The sequence below is a fragment of the Convolutriloba macropyga genome, chromosome 7 (genome assembly GCF_964194025.1).
Source record: "Convolutriloba macropyga chromosome 7, txConMacr16.3, whole genome shotgun sequence".
Taxonomy (NCBI): domain Eukaryota; kingdom Metazoa; phylum Xenacoelomorpha; order Acoela; family Convolutidae; genus Convolutriloba; species Convolutriloba macropyga.
The window spans coordinates 55,902,040-55,919,478 of NC_134474.1; the positions used below are offsets into that span (position 1 = coordinate 55,902,040).

Sequence of the window (17,439 nt, forward strand, 5' to 3'; positions counted from 1 at the left end):
TTAGGTTCTTATTATCTGAGATATCCAGAATGGGAAAAATATTCAAACATTTCTATATTCATCTCGGAAATTCTGAACTTTTTACAAGGATTCTAGCTCTGATCTCAAACTAATTATTGCCTATATATCAGATAAAACTTTCCAAAATCGGTAAGAGATACTGTATCCTAATGTAAAGTAATATTGTTAAAAGGCAATTCATGGAAACAGTGTACATCGCATCGCGCAATAGCTTGTTCATATCGGCCGGGCAGGAAATATATTTATCTCTTCAGATATCGGAGAGGGTAAGAAGCCCAACAAACCTAGTCCAGACGGCACGGTAGACGTCACCGTATTGTCCGGATCCAAGCCTCTCTTTGATCTGGATCTCTGTCCTGTCTAACTCCCACTGGTCATTCACACTCTGCAAGTCTGCACTTGTTCCACCTGAGCCACTACTGCCACTGTTTCCTATTGCACTCTGAACACAACACCTCTTGCTCAAAAGTTTTCAGAAAATGACACTTTAGAGAGAACGAAAAGCAAATTTTCATAATTTCATCATATTCATGAAGAATGGGATTTAAAATTGAGATTATCGGAAGTATTTGAAAATAGGACATTTTCAAATTGGGCGGCATATAGCAAAAAATACAGGAACCTAAACATAGCTGGCTACTTGCCAGAAAATAGCTGCGATAAATTCATAGACTTGTAGTTTCAACGTACAAAAGAAAAGGATGAGACTCAAAAAAATTTAGGCCGTAACCCGCGATCATATGGCCGTAACAATGATCTCGACCAAAATAAGAACATTCGATAGACGAACAACCGATACATAATTATGACTAAAACAATGGCCAAACAATCACTAAAATGAAAGACCTCTACTGAGGGGGTGACTGGGGGGTCAAACTAAGAACCTCCCTTCACACCATGAAGATGTCTCCCTAAAACCGTTTTGGCGAATCGCACACTTAGAGATTAGTAAGGCGTAAGGCTCCCAGAGAGCTGCTCAGCCCACTTAATGCCCTCTGGGTCTAACCAGTTCATACCGTTTTTTTTTAAGACGAAAAGTGTCAGACTAAAAATCACTGAAATAAAAAATTGCGTAAAAAAGACCACAGGACAAATATAATTGCTACCAACTTCGTTCGAGAGCAATTAAAAGCTAAAAAATATATTGAACATTTCTTTCCCTAACAGATTCGACATCGTAACAACAGTTCACGAGAAACTTTGATATTGTCTGGGTTCAACTGTTGACTACCTACATGACAGAGAAAAAACTAATGAACAATTAAAAAAAAAACCTGGAGACAAAAACTTAAAATCAACAAAACTGCAGGTTGCAGAAAATAGTTACGATAGCTTCAGAGACCTGTGTTCAGTTACAAAGTACACAAAGAAAACACAAATGAAGAATGAGACTTGAAAAAAGAAAGAAGAACGTTGTCATGCAAATTGTTGTGATGTATGTAAATGAATTTAACTCATTTGCTGTAAAACTGCGGTTGTATAACTTTCAGTTAGTTTAGGATAACCTCAATTGACCTTACCTCCAGTAATACAGTTCGCAAAAATCAATTTCAGCGAACGTAGAAGTCATTTTTAAAGGTAGGTACATCACGTGTGAAAAAAAACTGATCATGCGAATGCAAAAAATACTCAACCCAATTAAATGCGAGGTCACGAACGGAATTCAGTACAAAAATTATGTGAATTAATAAAAGCTGAGTTGAAGCGATTGTGGCGTCAAAAAGTCCTAATAAAAAATTGACAAAAGAAAAACCAAGACAAGGCCAAAAATAGCTCTTCATAGCTATCGCAGCTACTAAAATATTTACTTCATTTCTTAAAATTACATAATATATGATCACTCAGCAAACGCTGAAGTACTTCTCACGATCCTGAACACATTCCTGTTTCGTGGTGAGACATATGGGCTAGTATCAATACTAATAAGCAGTAGACAAGGTAACTAAAAACAAAGTTTGAGTAACGGGCATCTAAAATTGGGCTTTATAGGTTTATCCCGTTTTTATTTCTGATTTCTTTGTTTAAAAATGACTCTGTTCATTTAGAATTGTTCTGCTGAGCAACTGCTGTCCAAAAAAACTTGGCAGAATGAGAGGAGTGAAACTAGCCTCGATAAGTCAAAAACATTGAACAAGAGAAATATTGAACAAGCAGTGAACTAAGATAAAGAAAAACATTTTAATACAACAAAGCAAAAAAAACATAGCAGGACAGCTCCTGAAATACAATCCAAAGAATTGAATGAAAAACTGAGAACTACTGAACTCGGCCAGCAGATCAATTGAACAATCCCAGCTAAAAAGACAATCTCAAAAGTTGAGAAACTAAAATAACCGAACTAAACAAAATAAACATTGATAAAACTCTTGAAGCTTTAAAACGGAAGGTCAAATATGATACAATTCAATGCACTCATTAACTCACGCATAACCCTTGAAAGAGATTTTTCATTCACTAAACTCGGAAAATATGAAAAATGATTCAAGAAGTGCAAATTTAAGCATTTCGAATTTCGCAATTTTTTAAACATTTTTTTCTTTGGAGTTCTTTCATGTATCCCTTCTGTAATACTTGAAAAAGTTTTGTTGGCCAGTAAAGCTCGTTTAATTCAGAAAAAGAAAAATTAAAAACAATTGCAAATTTTAACAAAATCTTGCTAAAATCCGTGATATTAATATCTTCAGAACCGTTTCACTGTCTCTAGAGACTATTCAGTATCCTAGAATCCCTATTTCAAGCCTTGAATAGTATCATGGGCTCATAAAGTTCGATAAATTCGGATCATAAAAATTTTCAGAAACCTGAAAAGAATTTGAATTTTATCAAAAAATTTCTAAAAATCTTGTTATAAAAATATTGACAACCATTCCATTACCTCTAGCTACTGCAGTAACTTATTATCAAACCCTAGAGGAGGTTCCGGGGCCTATGGTGCCGGAAAGAACTTTGTTGAAAAAACTTTATTTTGAAAAAACCTAATAAAATTTGTGACATTAAAATTGGAGAACTCTTTCTCTGCCACTAAAAACTGTGCAGTAAACCATTATCAAAACCTAGAGGAGGTCCATTGGCCCTTGAGGCTGGAGAAGCCTAAAAATGACAATTTTTTTCAAAAATTGAAAAACAAACTGCAAACTTTATTTTAAAAAAGCTGAAATTTGTGACATTAAAATATTGAAAATGTTGGCCAATAAAAATTTTTAATTAAACTATCAAATCTTATAGGAGGTTTCGTGTCACCTGGGGCCAGAAAAATTTAAAAGTCAGAAAATTTGAAAAAATGCAAGTTTCATCAAAAAATTGCAAAAAAAAATCGTGATATTACAAAGTAAGACAGACCAAAAAAATTTCATTGAAGGCTGATATGATATATTTTATTAAAAATCTGGATAAGTTTTTGCTGCCTCTATTAGCTGCTCTCAAATAACCTTCATTTCGAGTGACACACACCCATTTGACCTTATCTCTGTGAATTAAAGTAAATAAAAGTCAATTTCAAAAAAAAATCAAATCACTCGCTTCAGTTGAAATTGCATAAACGATTGAACAAAAAGCAGAATGAAGTGGTTGTGACGTCATATGGTCGTAAAAATCTTGACAAAATAAAAAAACATAGCAGGACAAGTCCTGCCGTACAATTCAAAGAATTTTCATTGACTAAAGAGGAGAAAAGTAGAACTAGAACGGACTACGAATGGTTGGGAAAGCCATTTAGAAAAACACAATACAAAAATTCGAAAACAGTAAAAATCAAAGTGAAATTGCCGAATGTGAACAAAAAACCACCAGCGAGAAAGCGAATTTTTGTTCAAACACCGTTTTCTCGCTCTACTTGAAAATTAGAGCAAAAAAAAATTTACGCCGAAAAACCACTCGATTTTTCGCTCCACTTCCTGTTTCGGCGTGACCAAAATCACTACTCCAATTTCAATTTGACTTTCAAGTTCTTTGAATTAAAAAAAACAACAGAAGGCCAATAATAGCCCCAGCTCTCGCTGTGCGGCTATTAATAAAAAACAGCGTTGAAATATTAACAGTTCACAAAATCCCACTTTGAATCTTCGGTCACTTTTCAATCCACAGCAGATCACAGCATTTTCGTTTTTGTACAAGATTATATAATAAGATCGTCTTTGGCTGAGCTTGTATTAAAATTTAGTTTCCGAAATTTGTTTTTGAAGCTTAGTAGTTCACAAAATTAGCACTCGTAAATGTTCTTCTTTACTAAACTTAAATTTTCAGTGGTCAATCTTATAAAGGTGTTCTTTATTTTTGATCTGAAATTTATTTAAAACTGTCAAAGTATCATCGACCTCCCAACTTTTAGCTCAATCTTTCGACTTAATTAGAAACTCATCAATTACTTTCTGCGGCGACTTTTATGAAGCTTATTTTATCAAGTCACTTACAACAGATCAAAGATCCACAATGCATTCGAGCATGAAAAACTACATTTTTAGCAAACATTTTGGATACAATGAAGTATCGTTTTTAATTAACATTGTGTAAATATCAGACCACTGCTATGCTTTTAAATTCTAGCTTGTCCTATCGATCTAGTGAATTTTTCAAATTCGAGCACACGATGTATCAACACACAGTTCAAACAAGTTCACGGCAAACATCAATTATTTATCAAAACGCGGCGAATTTTATGGCAGTGCTGCAGAAAAAACATCTTCAGTCTGCAAAATGCAGCCAAAGAGATGAAGAGAGCATTCAGAAATTATCTGAAGACTTCATTAAAATTATGGTTAAGAGGACAAAACTTCAATAGATTTTTGCGGATATGAGAATTAAATGTGTAAACAAGTAAACGAGATGTTTGCTTCATTTTTCTGTTTAGTAAATTCATGCCATTTTATAACAAAAATTAGGTAGCTGCTAATTAGCATTGCATCAATCAACACAGCGAGCTCTTGAATTGCAATCGAAAGTATCGCGTTCAACTACCAAAACTTTTCTCAATAATGTTAGTTATGAAAAAGAACGTTTTATCTCAAATATAACGACAAACAAGAGTCTTATGACTCAATCACGCACTACAACTCTTAGACTGAAAAGTTGTCACAATTATAATTTGAAACACATTTGATAGCTATAGCAAGAAAATTTAAAAATTCAAGCCAGCTGCTTGCTATCTGTTCTAAGACGCTGGCAAAGACAGGTTGAATTATGTCTTAAGCATTCTGGATCCTTTAAAGATGATCTTTAACATATTTTCAAAGTCTTTAGCGATGAAGTTGCATATAACCTTACCTGTGAGTCTTGAGGTGTTGCCCAAACTGGGGGCGGAGCTTGCTTCCTTTTGGCAGCCGGGTACTTGAGCAGACTCCTCAGACCCGAGGTATACTTCGAATGATGGTGAATGAGCTTCTCAAGCGTCTCAAACTGTGCCTCCTCCGATATAAAATACATAGCCGCATTCTGATTATAATTAATTCTGTAATGGTACACTCGTGTGTCGTGACGTAATGAGATGGTATAAGTTCCAGAGGATCCTTCCGATTCCCGCACCAGGAAACTTCCGGTCACTCCGCTGAGAAGTAGATGTTCAGCTTCGATTTTACTCAGAGGTCCGTGGTACCAGGAATGGGTACTCTTGCTGTTCACGGGGGCTATATAGTTGAAGGGTACCCATCCTAGTAGTTGTTGCACTGTGTCTGGTGATTGGTTTTGAGATTGCACTAGTTGGGCTTCGCACCACTCCCCAGTCTCATTATAGCCCAGCACTTTCAAAAGATCCCCTGAAGACATTGAAGCATAAATCGTAACACGATAACAGCACGAATTCAATTTGTGTTAAATTGTTGAACTGTTTACTTCTTCCCCTATGTGCCTTTGAAAAATTAGTTTCAAGTAGATAGAGGTTTACTGTACATGAAACACAAGCTTCACGAAACGCAACTCTTATAGGTCCTCAAAGATTCTTTGTGTTCTCAGTCAAATAATGCCTATCTTTTATTTTGATACGAATAAGAGCAAAATAACGTTTTTGAGACGATAATTGTTTATATAAGTTAGTAGGACGTGGTACGAGCCGTTAAAATTAAAAAAAAATAGCATAAGAGGTGTAAAATAATACATAAAGATGGTCACATTCTACAGGAAGGGATAAGAAACAGTTCCACAACAAGATCTACGCGCGTATAGTAAATCAACGTTTAAACTCTTTCAAAGAACGGAAAATTTTAAAATTATTGCTCAACTATTGAAATGGTAACTTCAAATCGAGCCAAACAGATGGTGAACTCAATTTCAAAAAATACGTCAAATACATTAGAATGCACTCTGCATTCACCCTGTAAAAAACGATTGTAGAATATATATTTAATATACAAGGCAATAAAGTTCAAAATAAACAATGGAAATTGTAAAAGTGTCAATGTTTGAAGGACCTCATATGTTTAAATATTTCCCATTTTGAAAACACTACGTTTCTATAAGTATTTATTTTCACACAGACAAACCCCACCAACCCAGCAGTCACAAAACACTTTTAAAACCCCTCTTATTGCAAACCCGATGAAACCTTTTATCTGCCTCATTTGTACTCAGGATCGGGTAAAAAATCGACAGAAAAAATAGACTGCGATACATGAGACCCAAAAACATTGCCCATAATTAAAGAATTATATCATGCCTTGGAAAGTACAGCCTGTGCTACTTACATAAATAAGGATTGATCACCACAGTAAAATCTCATTAGTATGATCAAATTTCAGAAAGTGGACAGTTTTTCACCTCAATTAGCAAAAATCATAATCGTTTTTTTTTTCCTTTTTCAAAAGCAACGAAAGGAAGTTGAGCGGAAAAACTCTTAACTAGAGGTTACTTTTGCATACTTCGGTAAAAATTTCTTCTCAGAGCAAAATTGCCGGAAAATAGCCACCGTTGACGCACATCGGTATTGAAATAGAGAAAGAAAAAAGAGGAGATAAAATTGACAGACTTTACTTCCTTATTCGGTGTGAAGTTTCATTTAGATTCATAAACTGTAAGATTCCGAACTTTATTAGGCAACCTAGAACGGGAATTAGCGCCCAGATCTCACAACTCGAAAGGTTTTTGTTAGGTGGTTCGATCTTGTTTATGACCCCGTTTACTTGCTCTCTTCGGCTCAAACAACAGTTAGTGCAACTATTCAATTAACAAAATACATAGATAAATAATCAACCAAGGTATTAGTAATTATAAATCTAAATAAGCAACAATCAAGCAATTGCTATACAACTGTAACAGCAATTCTACAGCACTAACGAACATACACTTAAAAACTACTCAGAGTACTGACTAGTAATCCTTAAGTACAAATCAACCAAAAAATCCCGCGAAACGATAAACCCACGGCTCGATTATATACCCGCGATAAACGCCGTAACTCGAAAACTATCAGAGCAATCGCTCTACAACTAACTAATCACCTGGCGATTTGAACCACGCTAGAACGCTAACCGAGCTAACCGCTCGAACTAACAGGCAACACTCTGCCAAATAACTATCACTCTATAACAGCGACTATTCAGAGCTTCTCGCTCAATCGCTCCGGCAAAAACACAGAGCGCCGCTAATAACAATTACAAGAGCCTCTCGCTATTCACAGCGGGTAAGATCCACCAACAATCGGTTATTAACTCACTCACGGTTAAGAATTTCTGCGCTGCACTTATAGTGTAAGCCGCTTTTATACTAAGCTGAGCAAACAAATTGTTTGCTTAAACAAACAACGTCATTATGAAACAAGTATCCAGCTTTCTACAATGCTATTGGCCACTTTGTTTACATTCCGCAATACAAATGCTGCAATATGGTGAAGTGTTAAACGCACTTGTTAAGGTCAGTCAAGATGGCCGCCAATTAACATACAAATTACGACACATACAATTTCCAAGATTTTCCGGCGTTACGGGCAGTTTGTTTACATAGGGTAATTCCTGGGGTGGGGATTGAGTATCCTTTAAGCGGTTGCAGGCTTACGGCCTAGTCAAGAGGTACACAAATAATTACCAAAATAATCAAAATGGCCTACAACTCGACTTATGCTTAGATACCTACCAAATATGTGTTTCCGGGTCTTTTGTTTACATAAGGCCGTTTGGTGGGTATGGTTCGTTTTCCACCTAACCAGGCGTAGGCTCAGGGCCTTATTGCACCCTAATATGAATAGCGTTGATTAAACTTGAAAATTGCGAATTTCGGATTTTACCCCAAAATTATCACTTTTTCCCCTCACAAGTGTTAAAAGCTCCGTACTGGGTAAAGCTGGCACTACCAATCCTGGTTTGTAAATAGCTTAGGGATGCCCTATGGTGATGGTGACCCCAGCTCGGCTCAGCCATATCGGTTTCAAAAAATCGGGGTTGGGGGTGTACAGAATTTCGGTCCCAACTTGTAAAAACTTTCAGATTTGGCCAAAATTACGAATTTTCTAAAACTCTAGATTATTTCAGTTATAATGAACGTCAGTGAGTATAACAAGATATTACCCTACAAAAAGCTCTCTACGACATCCTCAAAGCTTCTTAATTGCAAAGAACGACATTTCCGGACGAAGCTTCGCCTATTCACTATCCGGTACGGAAAGTACCACGTCGAAAGTTTACGTCCGATTTGCCAGCGAATTGTGAAACAGTGCAAAAAGTGCCAACTTCGTATCGCGGTTCGTAAGACCGGACCTATGATTCACATTAACAGGCTCCGAGTAGCGCGAATATGCAAGCAATTGGAAATCCAATTGGATGGAACTATACCACTTTCCCGAGTGTTGCAAAAGTATGTAACACGATCATTTAAAATATCCTATTAACAAAACACTTAGCTACATTTCTTTCAATTCTGATTCTCTCGATGTCAATCAGTTTCAGGTAAGGACCTTACGTACGAGTCATTACACCTACAACTGCGTATGTTCAGCATTATCGCTCATACTTACTGGGTTTCGCGATTCCGGTGGGATTATCGAAGATTGGGTGAAACGTTTGCGACAAACAGGACCGAATCGTTACCTATTTGACCTTCCCGATGGAGTACGTTCTAGTAACTCGACCGAAGATGTTACCGAGCTCAGTTCGACCGACCTACGGATGATTGCCCGAGCGCTCGCAAGTAATATCTATATCTATGTTAGTTCACCAGGACAGCCAGAAGGTCACTGGGAAAGTTATGACGAAGGATTCGGTCACGTTAACCTCGTACGGAAAGTGGAGCCAAAACCACAATAAATTAAATTATAAAATCAGGACTATATACATATATAAAACAACAATAATTATGATGAAAATAGATACAATGATGATGACGATGAAGCTAGATATAAGTTTAGTTTTAGTTTCTCCTGGTCTGCTCCCTCTCCATCATTTCACTTATAATCTCCTCCTCCAACTCCGTCCCAGTTACCATTTCATTACTCCTGGCAGCAAATAGCCGTTGCCCGCGGGCTATTTGCTCCATGCTTACTAGTATCAACCGCTCCCGATCCAATTCTTTAATCCGCCGCCTCAATTCCTTATCCGCCAACTTATTCTCTGTACTAATTACCACCACCTTCATAATTTTCGCCCCACGTCTAACACGCTTATTAACCATATTCATATTCCAATAGTAATTCAACTCGATGACAATATCACAAATCAGATTATGGTGAGTTTTGGTGTTTGGTAAATAAACTCAGCAAATTTGCCGTTATTTTTGGTTCGTCAACAACTTCGTCAGCCTTTATGTCTACGGTCATCCTAATACGGTTAGTTCATTTTACATAAACTATACATAATTCATCTTCAGAACTAAAAGCTATTAAAGTTAATTTGAGCTTAACTTCTCGAACTTTGATTAACTAATGACCGGGTTTTATCGGTTCATATCGTTTCTTTTGATTTCGCTCTATTGACATTGACCGTATTCGCAATATTGCGTAAATCAACGCGTGAAAGAAATTACAATCCATTCAGTTGAAGCAGCGAGTGTGTCATGAGTCAAACGTGAAAATCGTCATCAAAAAGTCAAGCGAAATTTTAAAAAAAAAACATTTATTGCCCTGAATTACAATCCAACGAATTGAAAGAAAAGCTTACAACTACTGTACCTGACAATCAATTCAATTGAACAATGCAATCCAAAAAGACAATCACAAGAGTTGAGACACTAAAATAATCAAACAAACAAAACAACATTATAATCATTCCTTAAACTCTTGAAGCTTCTACACTGAAGGCCAAATTTGATCCATAAATACATCATTCAGCCACGCACAAGCCTTGAAAGTGGTTTATTGGCCAAAACTGATAGACAAAATCGCGAAAAATAACATGAAATAAAAATTGAAAAATTAAAAGTTTCTCAATTTCGCATAATTAAAAACACAAAACAATTTTATTCTCTGGAATCTGTCTAGTGACTCATCTGCAAGACATAAAAAGTTTCATTGGCCCATAAAGATCGATAAATCAAGAGAAGGAAAAAAATAGCAAATTTTAATGAAATGTAACAAATAGTTTTCTACAGAACCATTTCATAGGTGCCTGGGGCTATCCAGTAACCCAATTTCAAGCCTTAACGGATGTCATTCATTTATAAAGGTCAATGAATCAGGAACATGAAAATAAATTTCAAAAAATAATCGAACTTTGTCCATTGCGCCCAAAACTATGCAGCACCTTGAGGTTAATTGGCCACTAAAAAAAACAAAACAAATTTTTTCATAACACTTACAAAAAATTGCTAAAATTAATGATATTAAAATGTTGAAAACATTTCCTTTGCAACAAAAAACTATACAGTAACCTATTATCAAACTCTAGAGGAGGTTTTGTAGACCATGAGCCCATCAAAACTCGAAAAAATTACATTTCTTAAAAAAACTTGAAAAACTGCAAGTTTCATTGTTTGTTTTTTGATGTCGTCTTACTTATTCTCATTAATGACAGGTTTCATTGGTTGCTAAGAAGACATAAGTGAATCTATTTGGTTGCTTGAGTTCATACTGATTCTTTTTATAAATTTGACAGTATATCCATAAAAATAATTTTAAAAAAAATAAATTTAAGTCTTGCTTGTTTTTGTTGCTTTTATTGTGGTATTAGCGATTAATCTCGTTGATTCTTACCTTTAGCAAACGGTTTCAGTGAGTTAAACGCCGTATCTTTTCAAAATGTTCAAGCGTATTCGTAAATATTGCCTTCATTTGTATTTATATCATGCCTTTTTAACTCATTAGACTACTTGACGATAATCTATGACTTCTATTCAGGCTGTATGTATTTTATGTTATTTTAAATGTTTTGCATGCATTTTTTGGCTCTCACTCTGACGCCCGTGACTTTCAAATTTGTTTGCCACTTTTGTTTTTGCCTGCTTTTTGGCTTGTCACAATATTGTTTTATTTTGTACTCTTTTTAAGAAAGCGTCCTGCTAGTATTTTGGTAAAATTTTGTTATTAATGGTTATTCCAAATAGTATTTGATTTTTGTTTCAAATTCTCAATTTAGCGCTTAAATGATTACAGGCTTTGTTGATACTTAGTTTTAGGTAGCTATAAAGATTATAATTGTCAGGTCATTAGATCATTGAGCTCTCTGGATTGTAATCCAGGCCTATTTGTCCTTCTATGTTTTATAATTCGAAGTTTTTTCAAGGATCCTTTTTAAAAGACCTGTCAACTCATTTTCATGATTTTGGAGGTCTAATTGAGGAACTTAAATTGGTAATGCCGCAAACGGTAGTGGAGCAAAAAAGTAGATGGTTTTGTGGCGTGAATTTTTAAAGACAGTGTTAAAAGACAATATCCGCTAAAGTACAATAATAAGCCCAATTTTGGTGTTATGTATTCTGGCATGGGCTGCTTTTTGTTCTTAATATATATAAAAACTTTTATAATCAGGTCCTTTTTAAGTGTTTTCTCATTGCATCAGAGTTATGGACGCGATGATGAAAAGATACAAATTTTTTCTTGGTTTTTCAGGATTCTAGTTTGGCGTAAAGTAGGCCTTTTCACAAACCGCCAGTGGTTTAACAGTGTTCTTTAGTGCTAGGTAAAATTCAATAAAATGTTCTTTTTTGGCATTTTAACAAAACTTTGGCAAAAGGTTTCAATTTTGTCACTTATTATTTTTGAGCGTTTTATTTTGATAGAAAGATGACCTCTGTAACAAAACTGATACCAAATACAATGTTGATACTCAGTTATGTTCTGTTATAACATTTTCTGATTCTATACAGTTTGGCAACTTTGATTTTTTCACTTGGTTTTTATTGGAGCTCTTAAATAGTTGTCATTCTCATGATTCCTAATATTCTCGTTCGGAAAGTAAATAACGCAGATTTGAATCTTTAAGACGAGATCGATAAGAGAAGCGAAGTCTTTGCTAGTTTGATCAGTCTAAAATTTTTGGCTGATGTTTGACATTGTCAGATTCCTACGCCAGTTCGGATGATTTTTTGTATGGTTCAATCCTGAACGTTTTCAGTTTACACTTGTTTTTTCTTTTTTATTTCTGATCTATGGATAAGCAAGGAACAATTGGTGCCTGATAAACAAAAAATAGTTTTGAATATAGTAGCGTTTACTTCTGTTCATCCAAAAATTCAAAGTCATGCTCACTTCAAAATGTTTCGCTGTTCAATAATTTAGGCAATTATTCAAATAAATTGCATTCGTGGAGTCAATTTCACTCATTGGACAGGTTTTTGTACATGCGCGCGAATAGTAAGACAGCAAAAAGTAAACTTCTGTCGTCTGTGTGCAGGTCCGAAAAAAATCATCAGACATTAAATAGCACCGAAATCACAGCATCAGAGAAATTATTGCTGAAACTTTCATTTGAGAGCTATTAAACAAAACCACCAACTATCTAGAGTCATTATTTTAACAAAACAAAAATATAGTTGGCAGATTGCCAGAAAATACCTTGGATATCTTCATGGACCTGTAGTGTCGATATAAAATGAGAATAGTAGGACCTAAAAACACTAACCAACTAAGGTCGGAAGAATTGCTCTCGAACGACAGGCGAGGCAAATTAATTCAGGAGCTGTAGCCTACATAAATTTTTCTTCGTGGGTTGCAATCATGGGTTCCTGGTTTCAAAAAAAAATCAACCAGGCCGGGATTCAAAACATTCCCCATCTCTCACCAGAAGCACTGCCCACTCGGCTATCAGGTGCTTCTTGTTGCTATGCTGCCGTCGATTTTATTTTAGCAACAATCTTTACTTCGGAGTAAGAGCAATAGAGAAAAATCAAAAATGAAGGACGAAATTGTGAAAAAGTCAGTTACGAAAAAGCGCAAAAACGGTCAAGTAAAAAGTTTGCATAAAAAAGACAAACACGTTTACAATAGTTGCTACAAACTTCGTTCGAGAGCAACTAATAAACATACCCGGCAGATTGCCGGAAAATAGCCGCCGTTGATACCAATAAGCATGATTGGGATTGAAAGAATAGAAGATACTGAAAAAAAAAATTTTTGTACAAGAACATTTTTTAAGTCCGATTTATTTTGATGGCATTTTGTAGTTGAACATAACGTACTTCTGTTTCTTAGAGAGAGGCTACAGGAGCTACTATCAATACCAATAAACATTAGAGATGGTAACTAAGAATTATAGGAACGACGTTCAAATGGCGGACATCTAAAATTGGGCTTTATGGGTTTATCCCGTTTCTATTTCTGACTTCAATTTTTATACTGACTCTATTCATTTTGAATTGCTTTGCTGAGCAACTGATGTTCAAAAATCACTTTTAGCAGAATGAGAGAAGAGAGGAACTAGCCTAGAGAAGTCAAAAATATTTCACGCAAAAAGTTGAAAAAGCGGCAAAATGAGGTAAAGCGAAACATTTTTTTGTTCGACGAAAAGAAACATAGAACATAGCAGGACAAGTCCTGACGTACAATTCAAATAATTTTCATAAACTAAACAGAAAAACTAGACCAAGAACGGACTATGAATGGATTAGGAAAACCATTTAGAACAAAATCCGACCCAAAAACCGAACGAACTGTAAAAATCAAAGTGAAATTGCCGCATGTGAACAAAAAAACACTAGCGAGAAAGCGAAATTTTGTTCAAACACCGTTTTCTCACTCTACGTTAAATTAAGAGCGAAACAATTTCACGCCGCAAAACCACTCCCTTTTTCGCTCCACTTCCTGTTTCGGCGTGACCAAAATCACTACTCCAATTAGATTTCAAAAATCATGAAAATGTGTGAACAGATCTTAAAAACATAGCCGGAAGAATTCCGGAAACGACTCGAAGTGAAAATCCATTTAAACGCCATCCAACTACTCATCACACAAAACGCGCCTTCATTTATTTATGATTATCTTGAAACAAAGTCATGAAACAAAAAAGTAAAAACAATAAAATCAAATCTGTTAAAACATGATAAAAAATCTAATCAAATTTTGTTACAAATTGAGATCCCGAAAAAACTATCTCTGCCAAAATAACTTCATCAAAACAATTAGTAATTACAAAAATCACTTATGTGAATTTTGAAAAAATACCTTAGGCTAAAAGTATGAAAAAAAGAGCTCTTAAAAACAACTTCCACTGAAAAACTGGAAAAAGTTACTAAATTTTTTAATATTTCAAAAACATACAAACCCAAAGAAAAATTCCCTTCAGCCAATAGGGTATCCAAATGCTTGCAAAACAATAAGCAAGTCATAATAGGCAAAGAAACTTGGCTAAAAACAGAAAAAAAAAACGAAAAATTGCAAAAAATTTAGAAAAATAGTTCCAATTTACGCCATTTTTTTGTCATATTTCTCAACAGAAAATGATTCTTACCCACAAAACTGTAACCATTTGTTATCATAAAATTGCTCAAGTAGAAGGGGTTTCTTCAATACCCATTTGAGCCGATAAAACAAAATAATCGTCAAAACAACTCAAAAATTAGCCCGAAAATCAGCAAAATACATTAAAAACCTCCGAATTCATAAAATCATAAAATTCATATGAATTTCCAGAAACCTTCAAACCACTACCGAAACCAGCCTAAAATTAAAACAAAATCATATCCAAACCTCCTAATCAAAATAAATGAAAAAAAATGCTTTAAAATGCCGCACGTGAACAAAAAAATTTCGCTCGCTTAGAAAAAATTTACATCAATTTCTCGCTCTCTCAAAAACAGCGGTGTGAACAAAAACCACTTTCTTTTTGCTCCGCTCTTCAATTTTGTTCAGCATCAAAATCACTCCAAATTTTTTCACGCGTTTCATTTCCCGCTTCAAAATTCACTCCAAAAATTGATTAAAAAAAGGACTTCTCCAATACTCCTCTTCGAGTCGTAATAAAAAAGACAGCGCCCCAATACAATTCAAATTCTTTGAATTGTAAAAAAGGACTTCTCCAATACTCCTCTTCGAGTCGTAATAAAAAAAAAGACAGCGCCCCAATACAATTCAAATTCTTTGAATTGTAAAAAAAAATAGGAGCCCTATAATTGCCGACTGAGAAGATGAGGGCGGCTATTAAAAAGAACATTTTACACATAAGTCAATTTTGACTTTTTTACTGTAAAGCTGACCTCAAATAATTTTCAATCTTATTGTGAAATCATCAATTGACAACAACTCCCATAACCAAAGTTAGCAAACAACATTCTGAGAGTTAAGCGAGTTGCGTGCAACCAGAATAAAATTCATTCGAAGGAACGAAATGCATTATAACTTTTTTTCTTCGTGAACGTGGTTCCTTATCTTTGCCTTTATCTGTTCATTTGTCATTTAAAATTTTTACGCGCCAATATATAAAAAGGTATTGTTTCATTTTAAAGATTCCCAATCTATTTGGTATCACGATAAATAGAAAGCACGGATGAAAAGAGCCAGAACATTGTCTGTGAACAAACTAAAAGGAAATTAACTATTCAAGCGAATGTACAAAAACCCATCCAATGAGTGAATTTAACTCCACCAACGCAATTTATTTGAATAATTGCCTAAATTATTGAACAGAGAAACAATTTGAAGTGAGCATGACTTTGAATTTTTGGAGGAACAGAAGTAAATGCTACTATATTTAAAACTATTTTTTGTTTATCAGGCACCAATTGTTCCTTGCTTATCCATAGATCAGAAATAAAAAAGAAAAAACAAGTGTAAACTGAAAACGTTCAGTATTGAACCATACAAAAAATCATCCAAACTGGCGTAGGAATCTGACAATATCAAACGTCAGCCAAAAACTTTAGACAGATCAAACCGCCAAAGACTACGCTTCTCCAATCAATCTTCTTTATACATCAGAACCAAATCTCCAATACACAACAGAACCGAACAATTTCTCGCGTTTGGCATTGCAGATTTTCAAGTTTTTATTTTTGCGCTTTTGTTACAGAATATACATCTTTCGATCTAAATAAAACGCATAGACATAAAAAAGAGCCAATGGAAATGTTCTGCCGAAGTCTTGTTAAAATGCTAATAAAGAACAACATTTTATTGAACTTCTAGCACTAAATAACACTGTTAAACCCCTGGCGGTTCATGAAGAGGCTTACTTTAATGCGCCAAACTAGAATCCAGGAAAACCGAGAAAAAAATTTAACATTTTATCAAAAGAAAACAACATCACGTCCATAACTCTGAAATGCAATGAAGAAACGCATAGAAATGACCTTATTATATACATTTATATACATACAACAACACAAATACTAACAAAAAGCAGCCCATTCAAGGATTCAAAATTCAAGAATTTAAGAAAGCCAAAATTGGAAATCTTATTATTGCCTTTTAGCAGATATTTTATTTGAACACCTTGGGCTCTCAAAACACGGTAATCATCAACTTCACAGTATTACATGCTACTCCTGCCTCAATTGGACCAAATGCACTTAAAGCCAGAAAAACAAATTAACCATACGGAGAAAATTCAAATTAAAAAGTCATACACTAGACGCAGTGCATGTACAAAAACTTCTCTCGCTCAGTAAAAATTTGTTCAACGCAGAAATTGTTCTCACTTCTGATTATAGGTCAAAAGACCTCCTGAGCATATCATACTTCGAAATAAAACCTTTAGAACATAACCGACTGTCGGGCGAATTGCTCTCAGACAAGCCGCGAGCAGTTGCCTTCGTCAGTACTTAGCCACTGTTTAGTGAGGCAAGCTTTAGCTTGATTGAAGGGTCGCGAGGTTAGGATAATAGATGATGATATCCCGCCACAACAGCCGCTGAAGTGAGGCATCAACAAAAGAGCTAAGGAGAAAGAGAGAGAGGAGTGTGCGAGAGATAAAACGTAAAAAGAGAAGGAAAGAAATCCCACGCAAAACAGAGAGAGAGAGAGAGCTAGACATATTTTCCATGATGAGATTCGACTCTGCAACCTCAATTTTCTATGCTTGTTAGTAATAAAATCATATACAAAAATACTGAAAGTGCAAAAATCAAAAAAGTTTCCGC

General features: G+C 35.1%; 1 protein-coding gene across 1 annotated transcript in view; it reads right to left on the reverse strand.

Annotated features, from left to right (window-relative positions):
- LOC142343171 (uncharacterized) overlaps window positions 1-17,439 on the reverse strand; it is a 91,374-nt gene that overhangs the window by 65,975 nt on the left and 7,960 nt on the right. The window contains exons 3-4 of the mRNA XM_075394872.1: window positions 5,281-5,768; window positions 306-463 (exon numbers count right to left, since the gene is read on the reverse strand). Coding sequence (XP_075250987.1) covers window positions 306-463; window positions 5,281-5,768 — 646 coding nt within the window. The remainder of the gene's footprint in view (window positions 1-305; window positions 464-5,280; window positions 5,769-17,439) is intronic.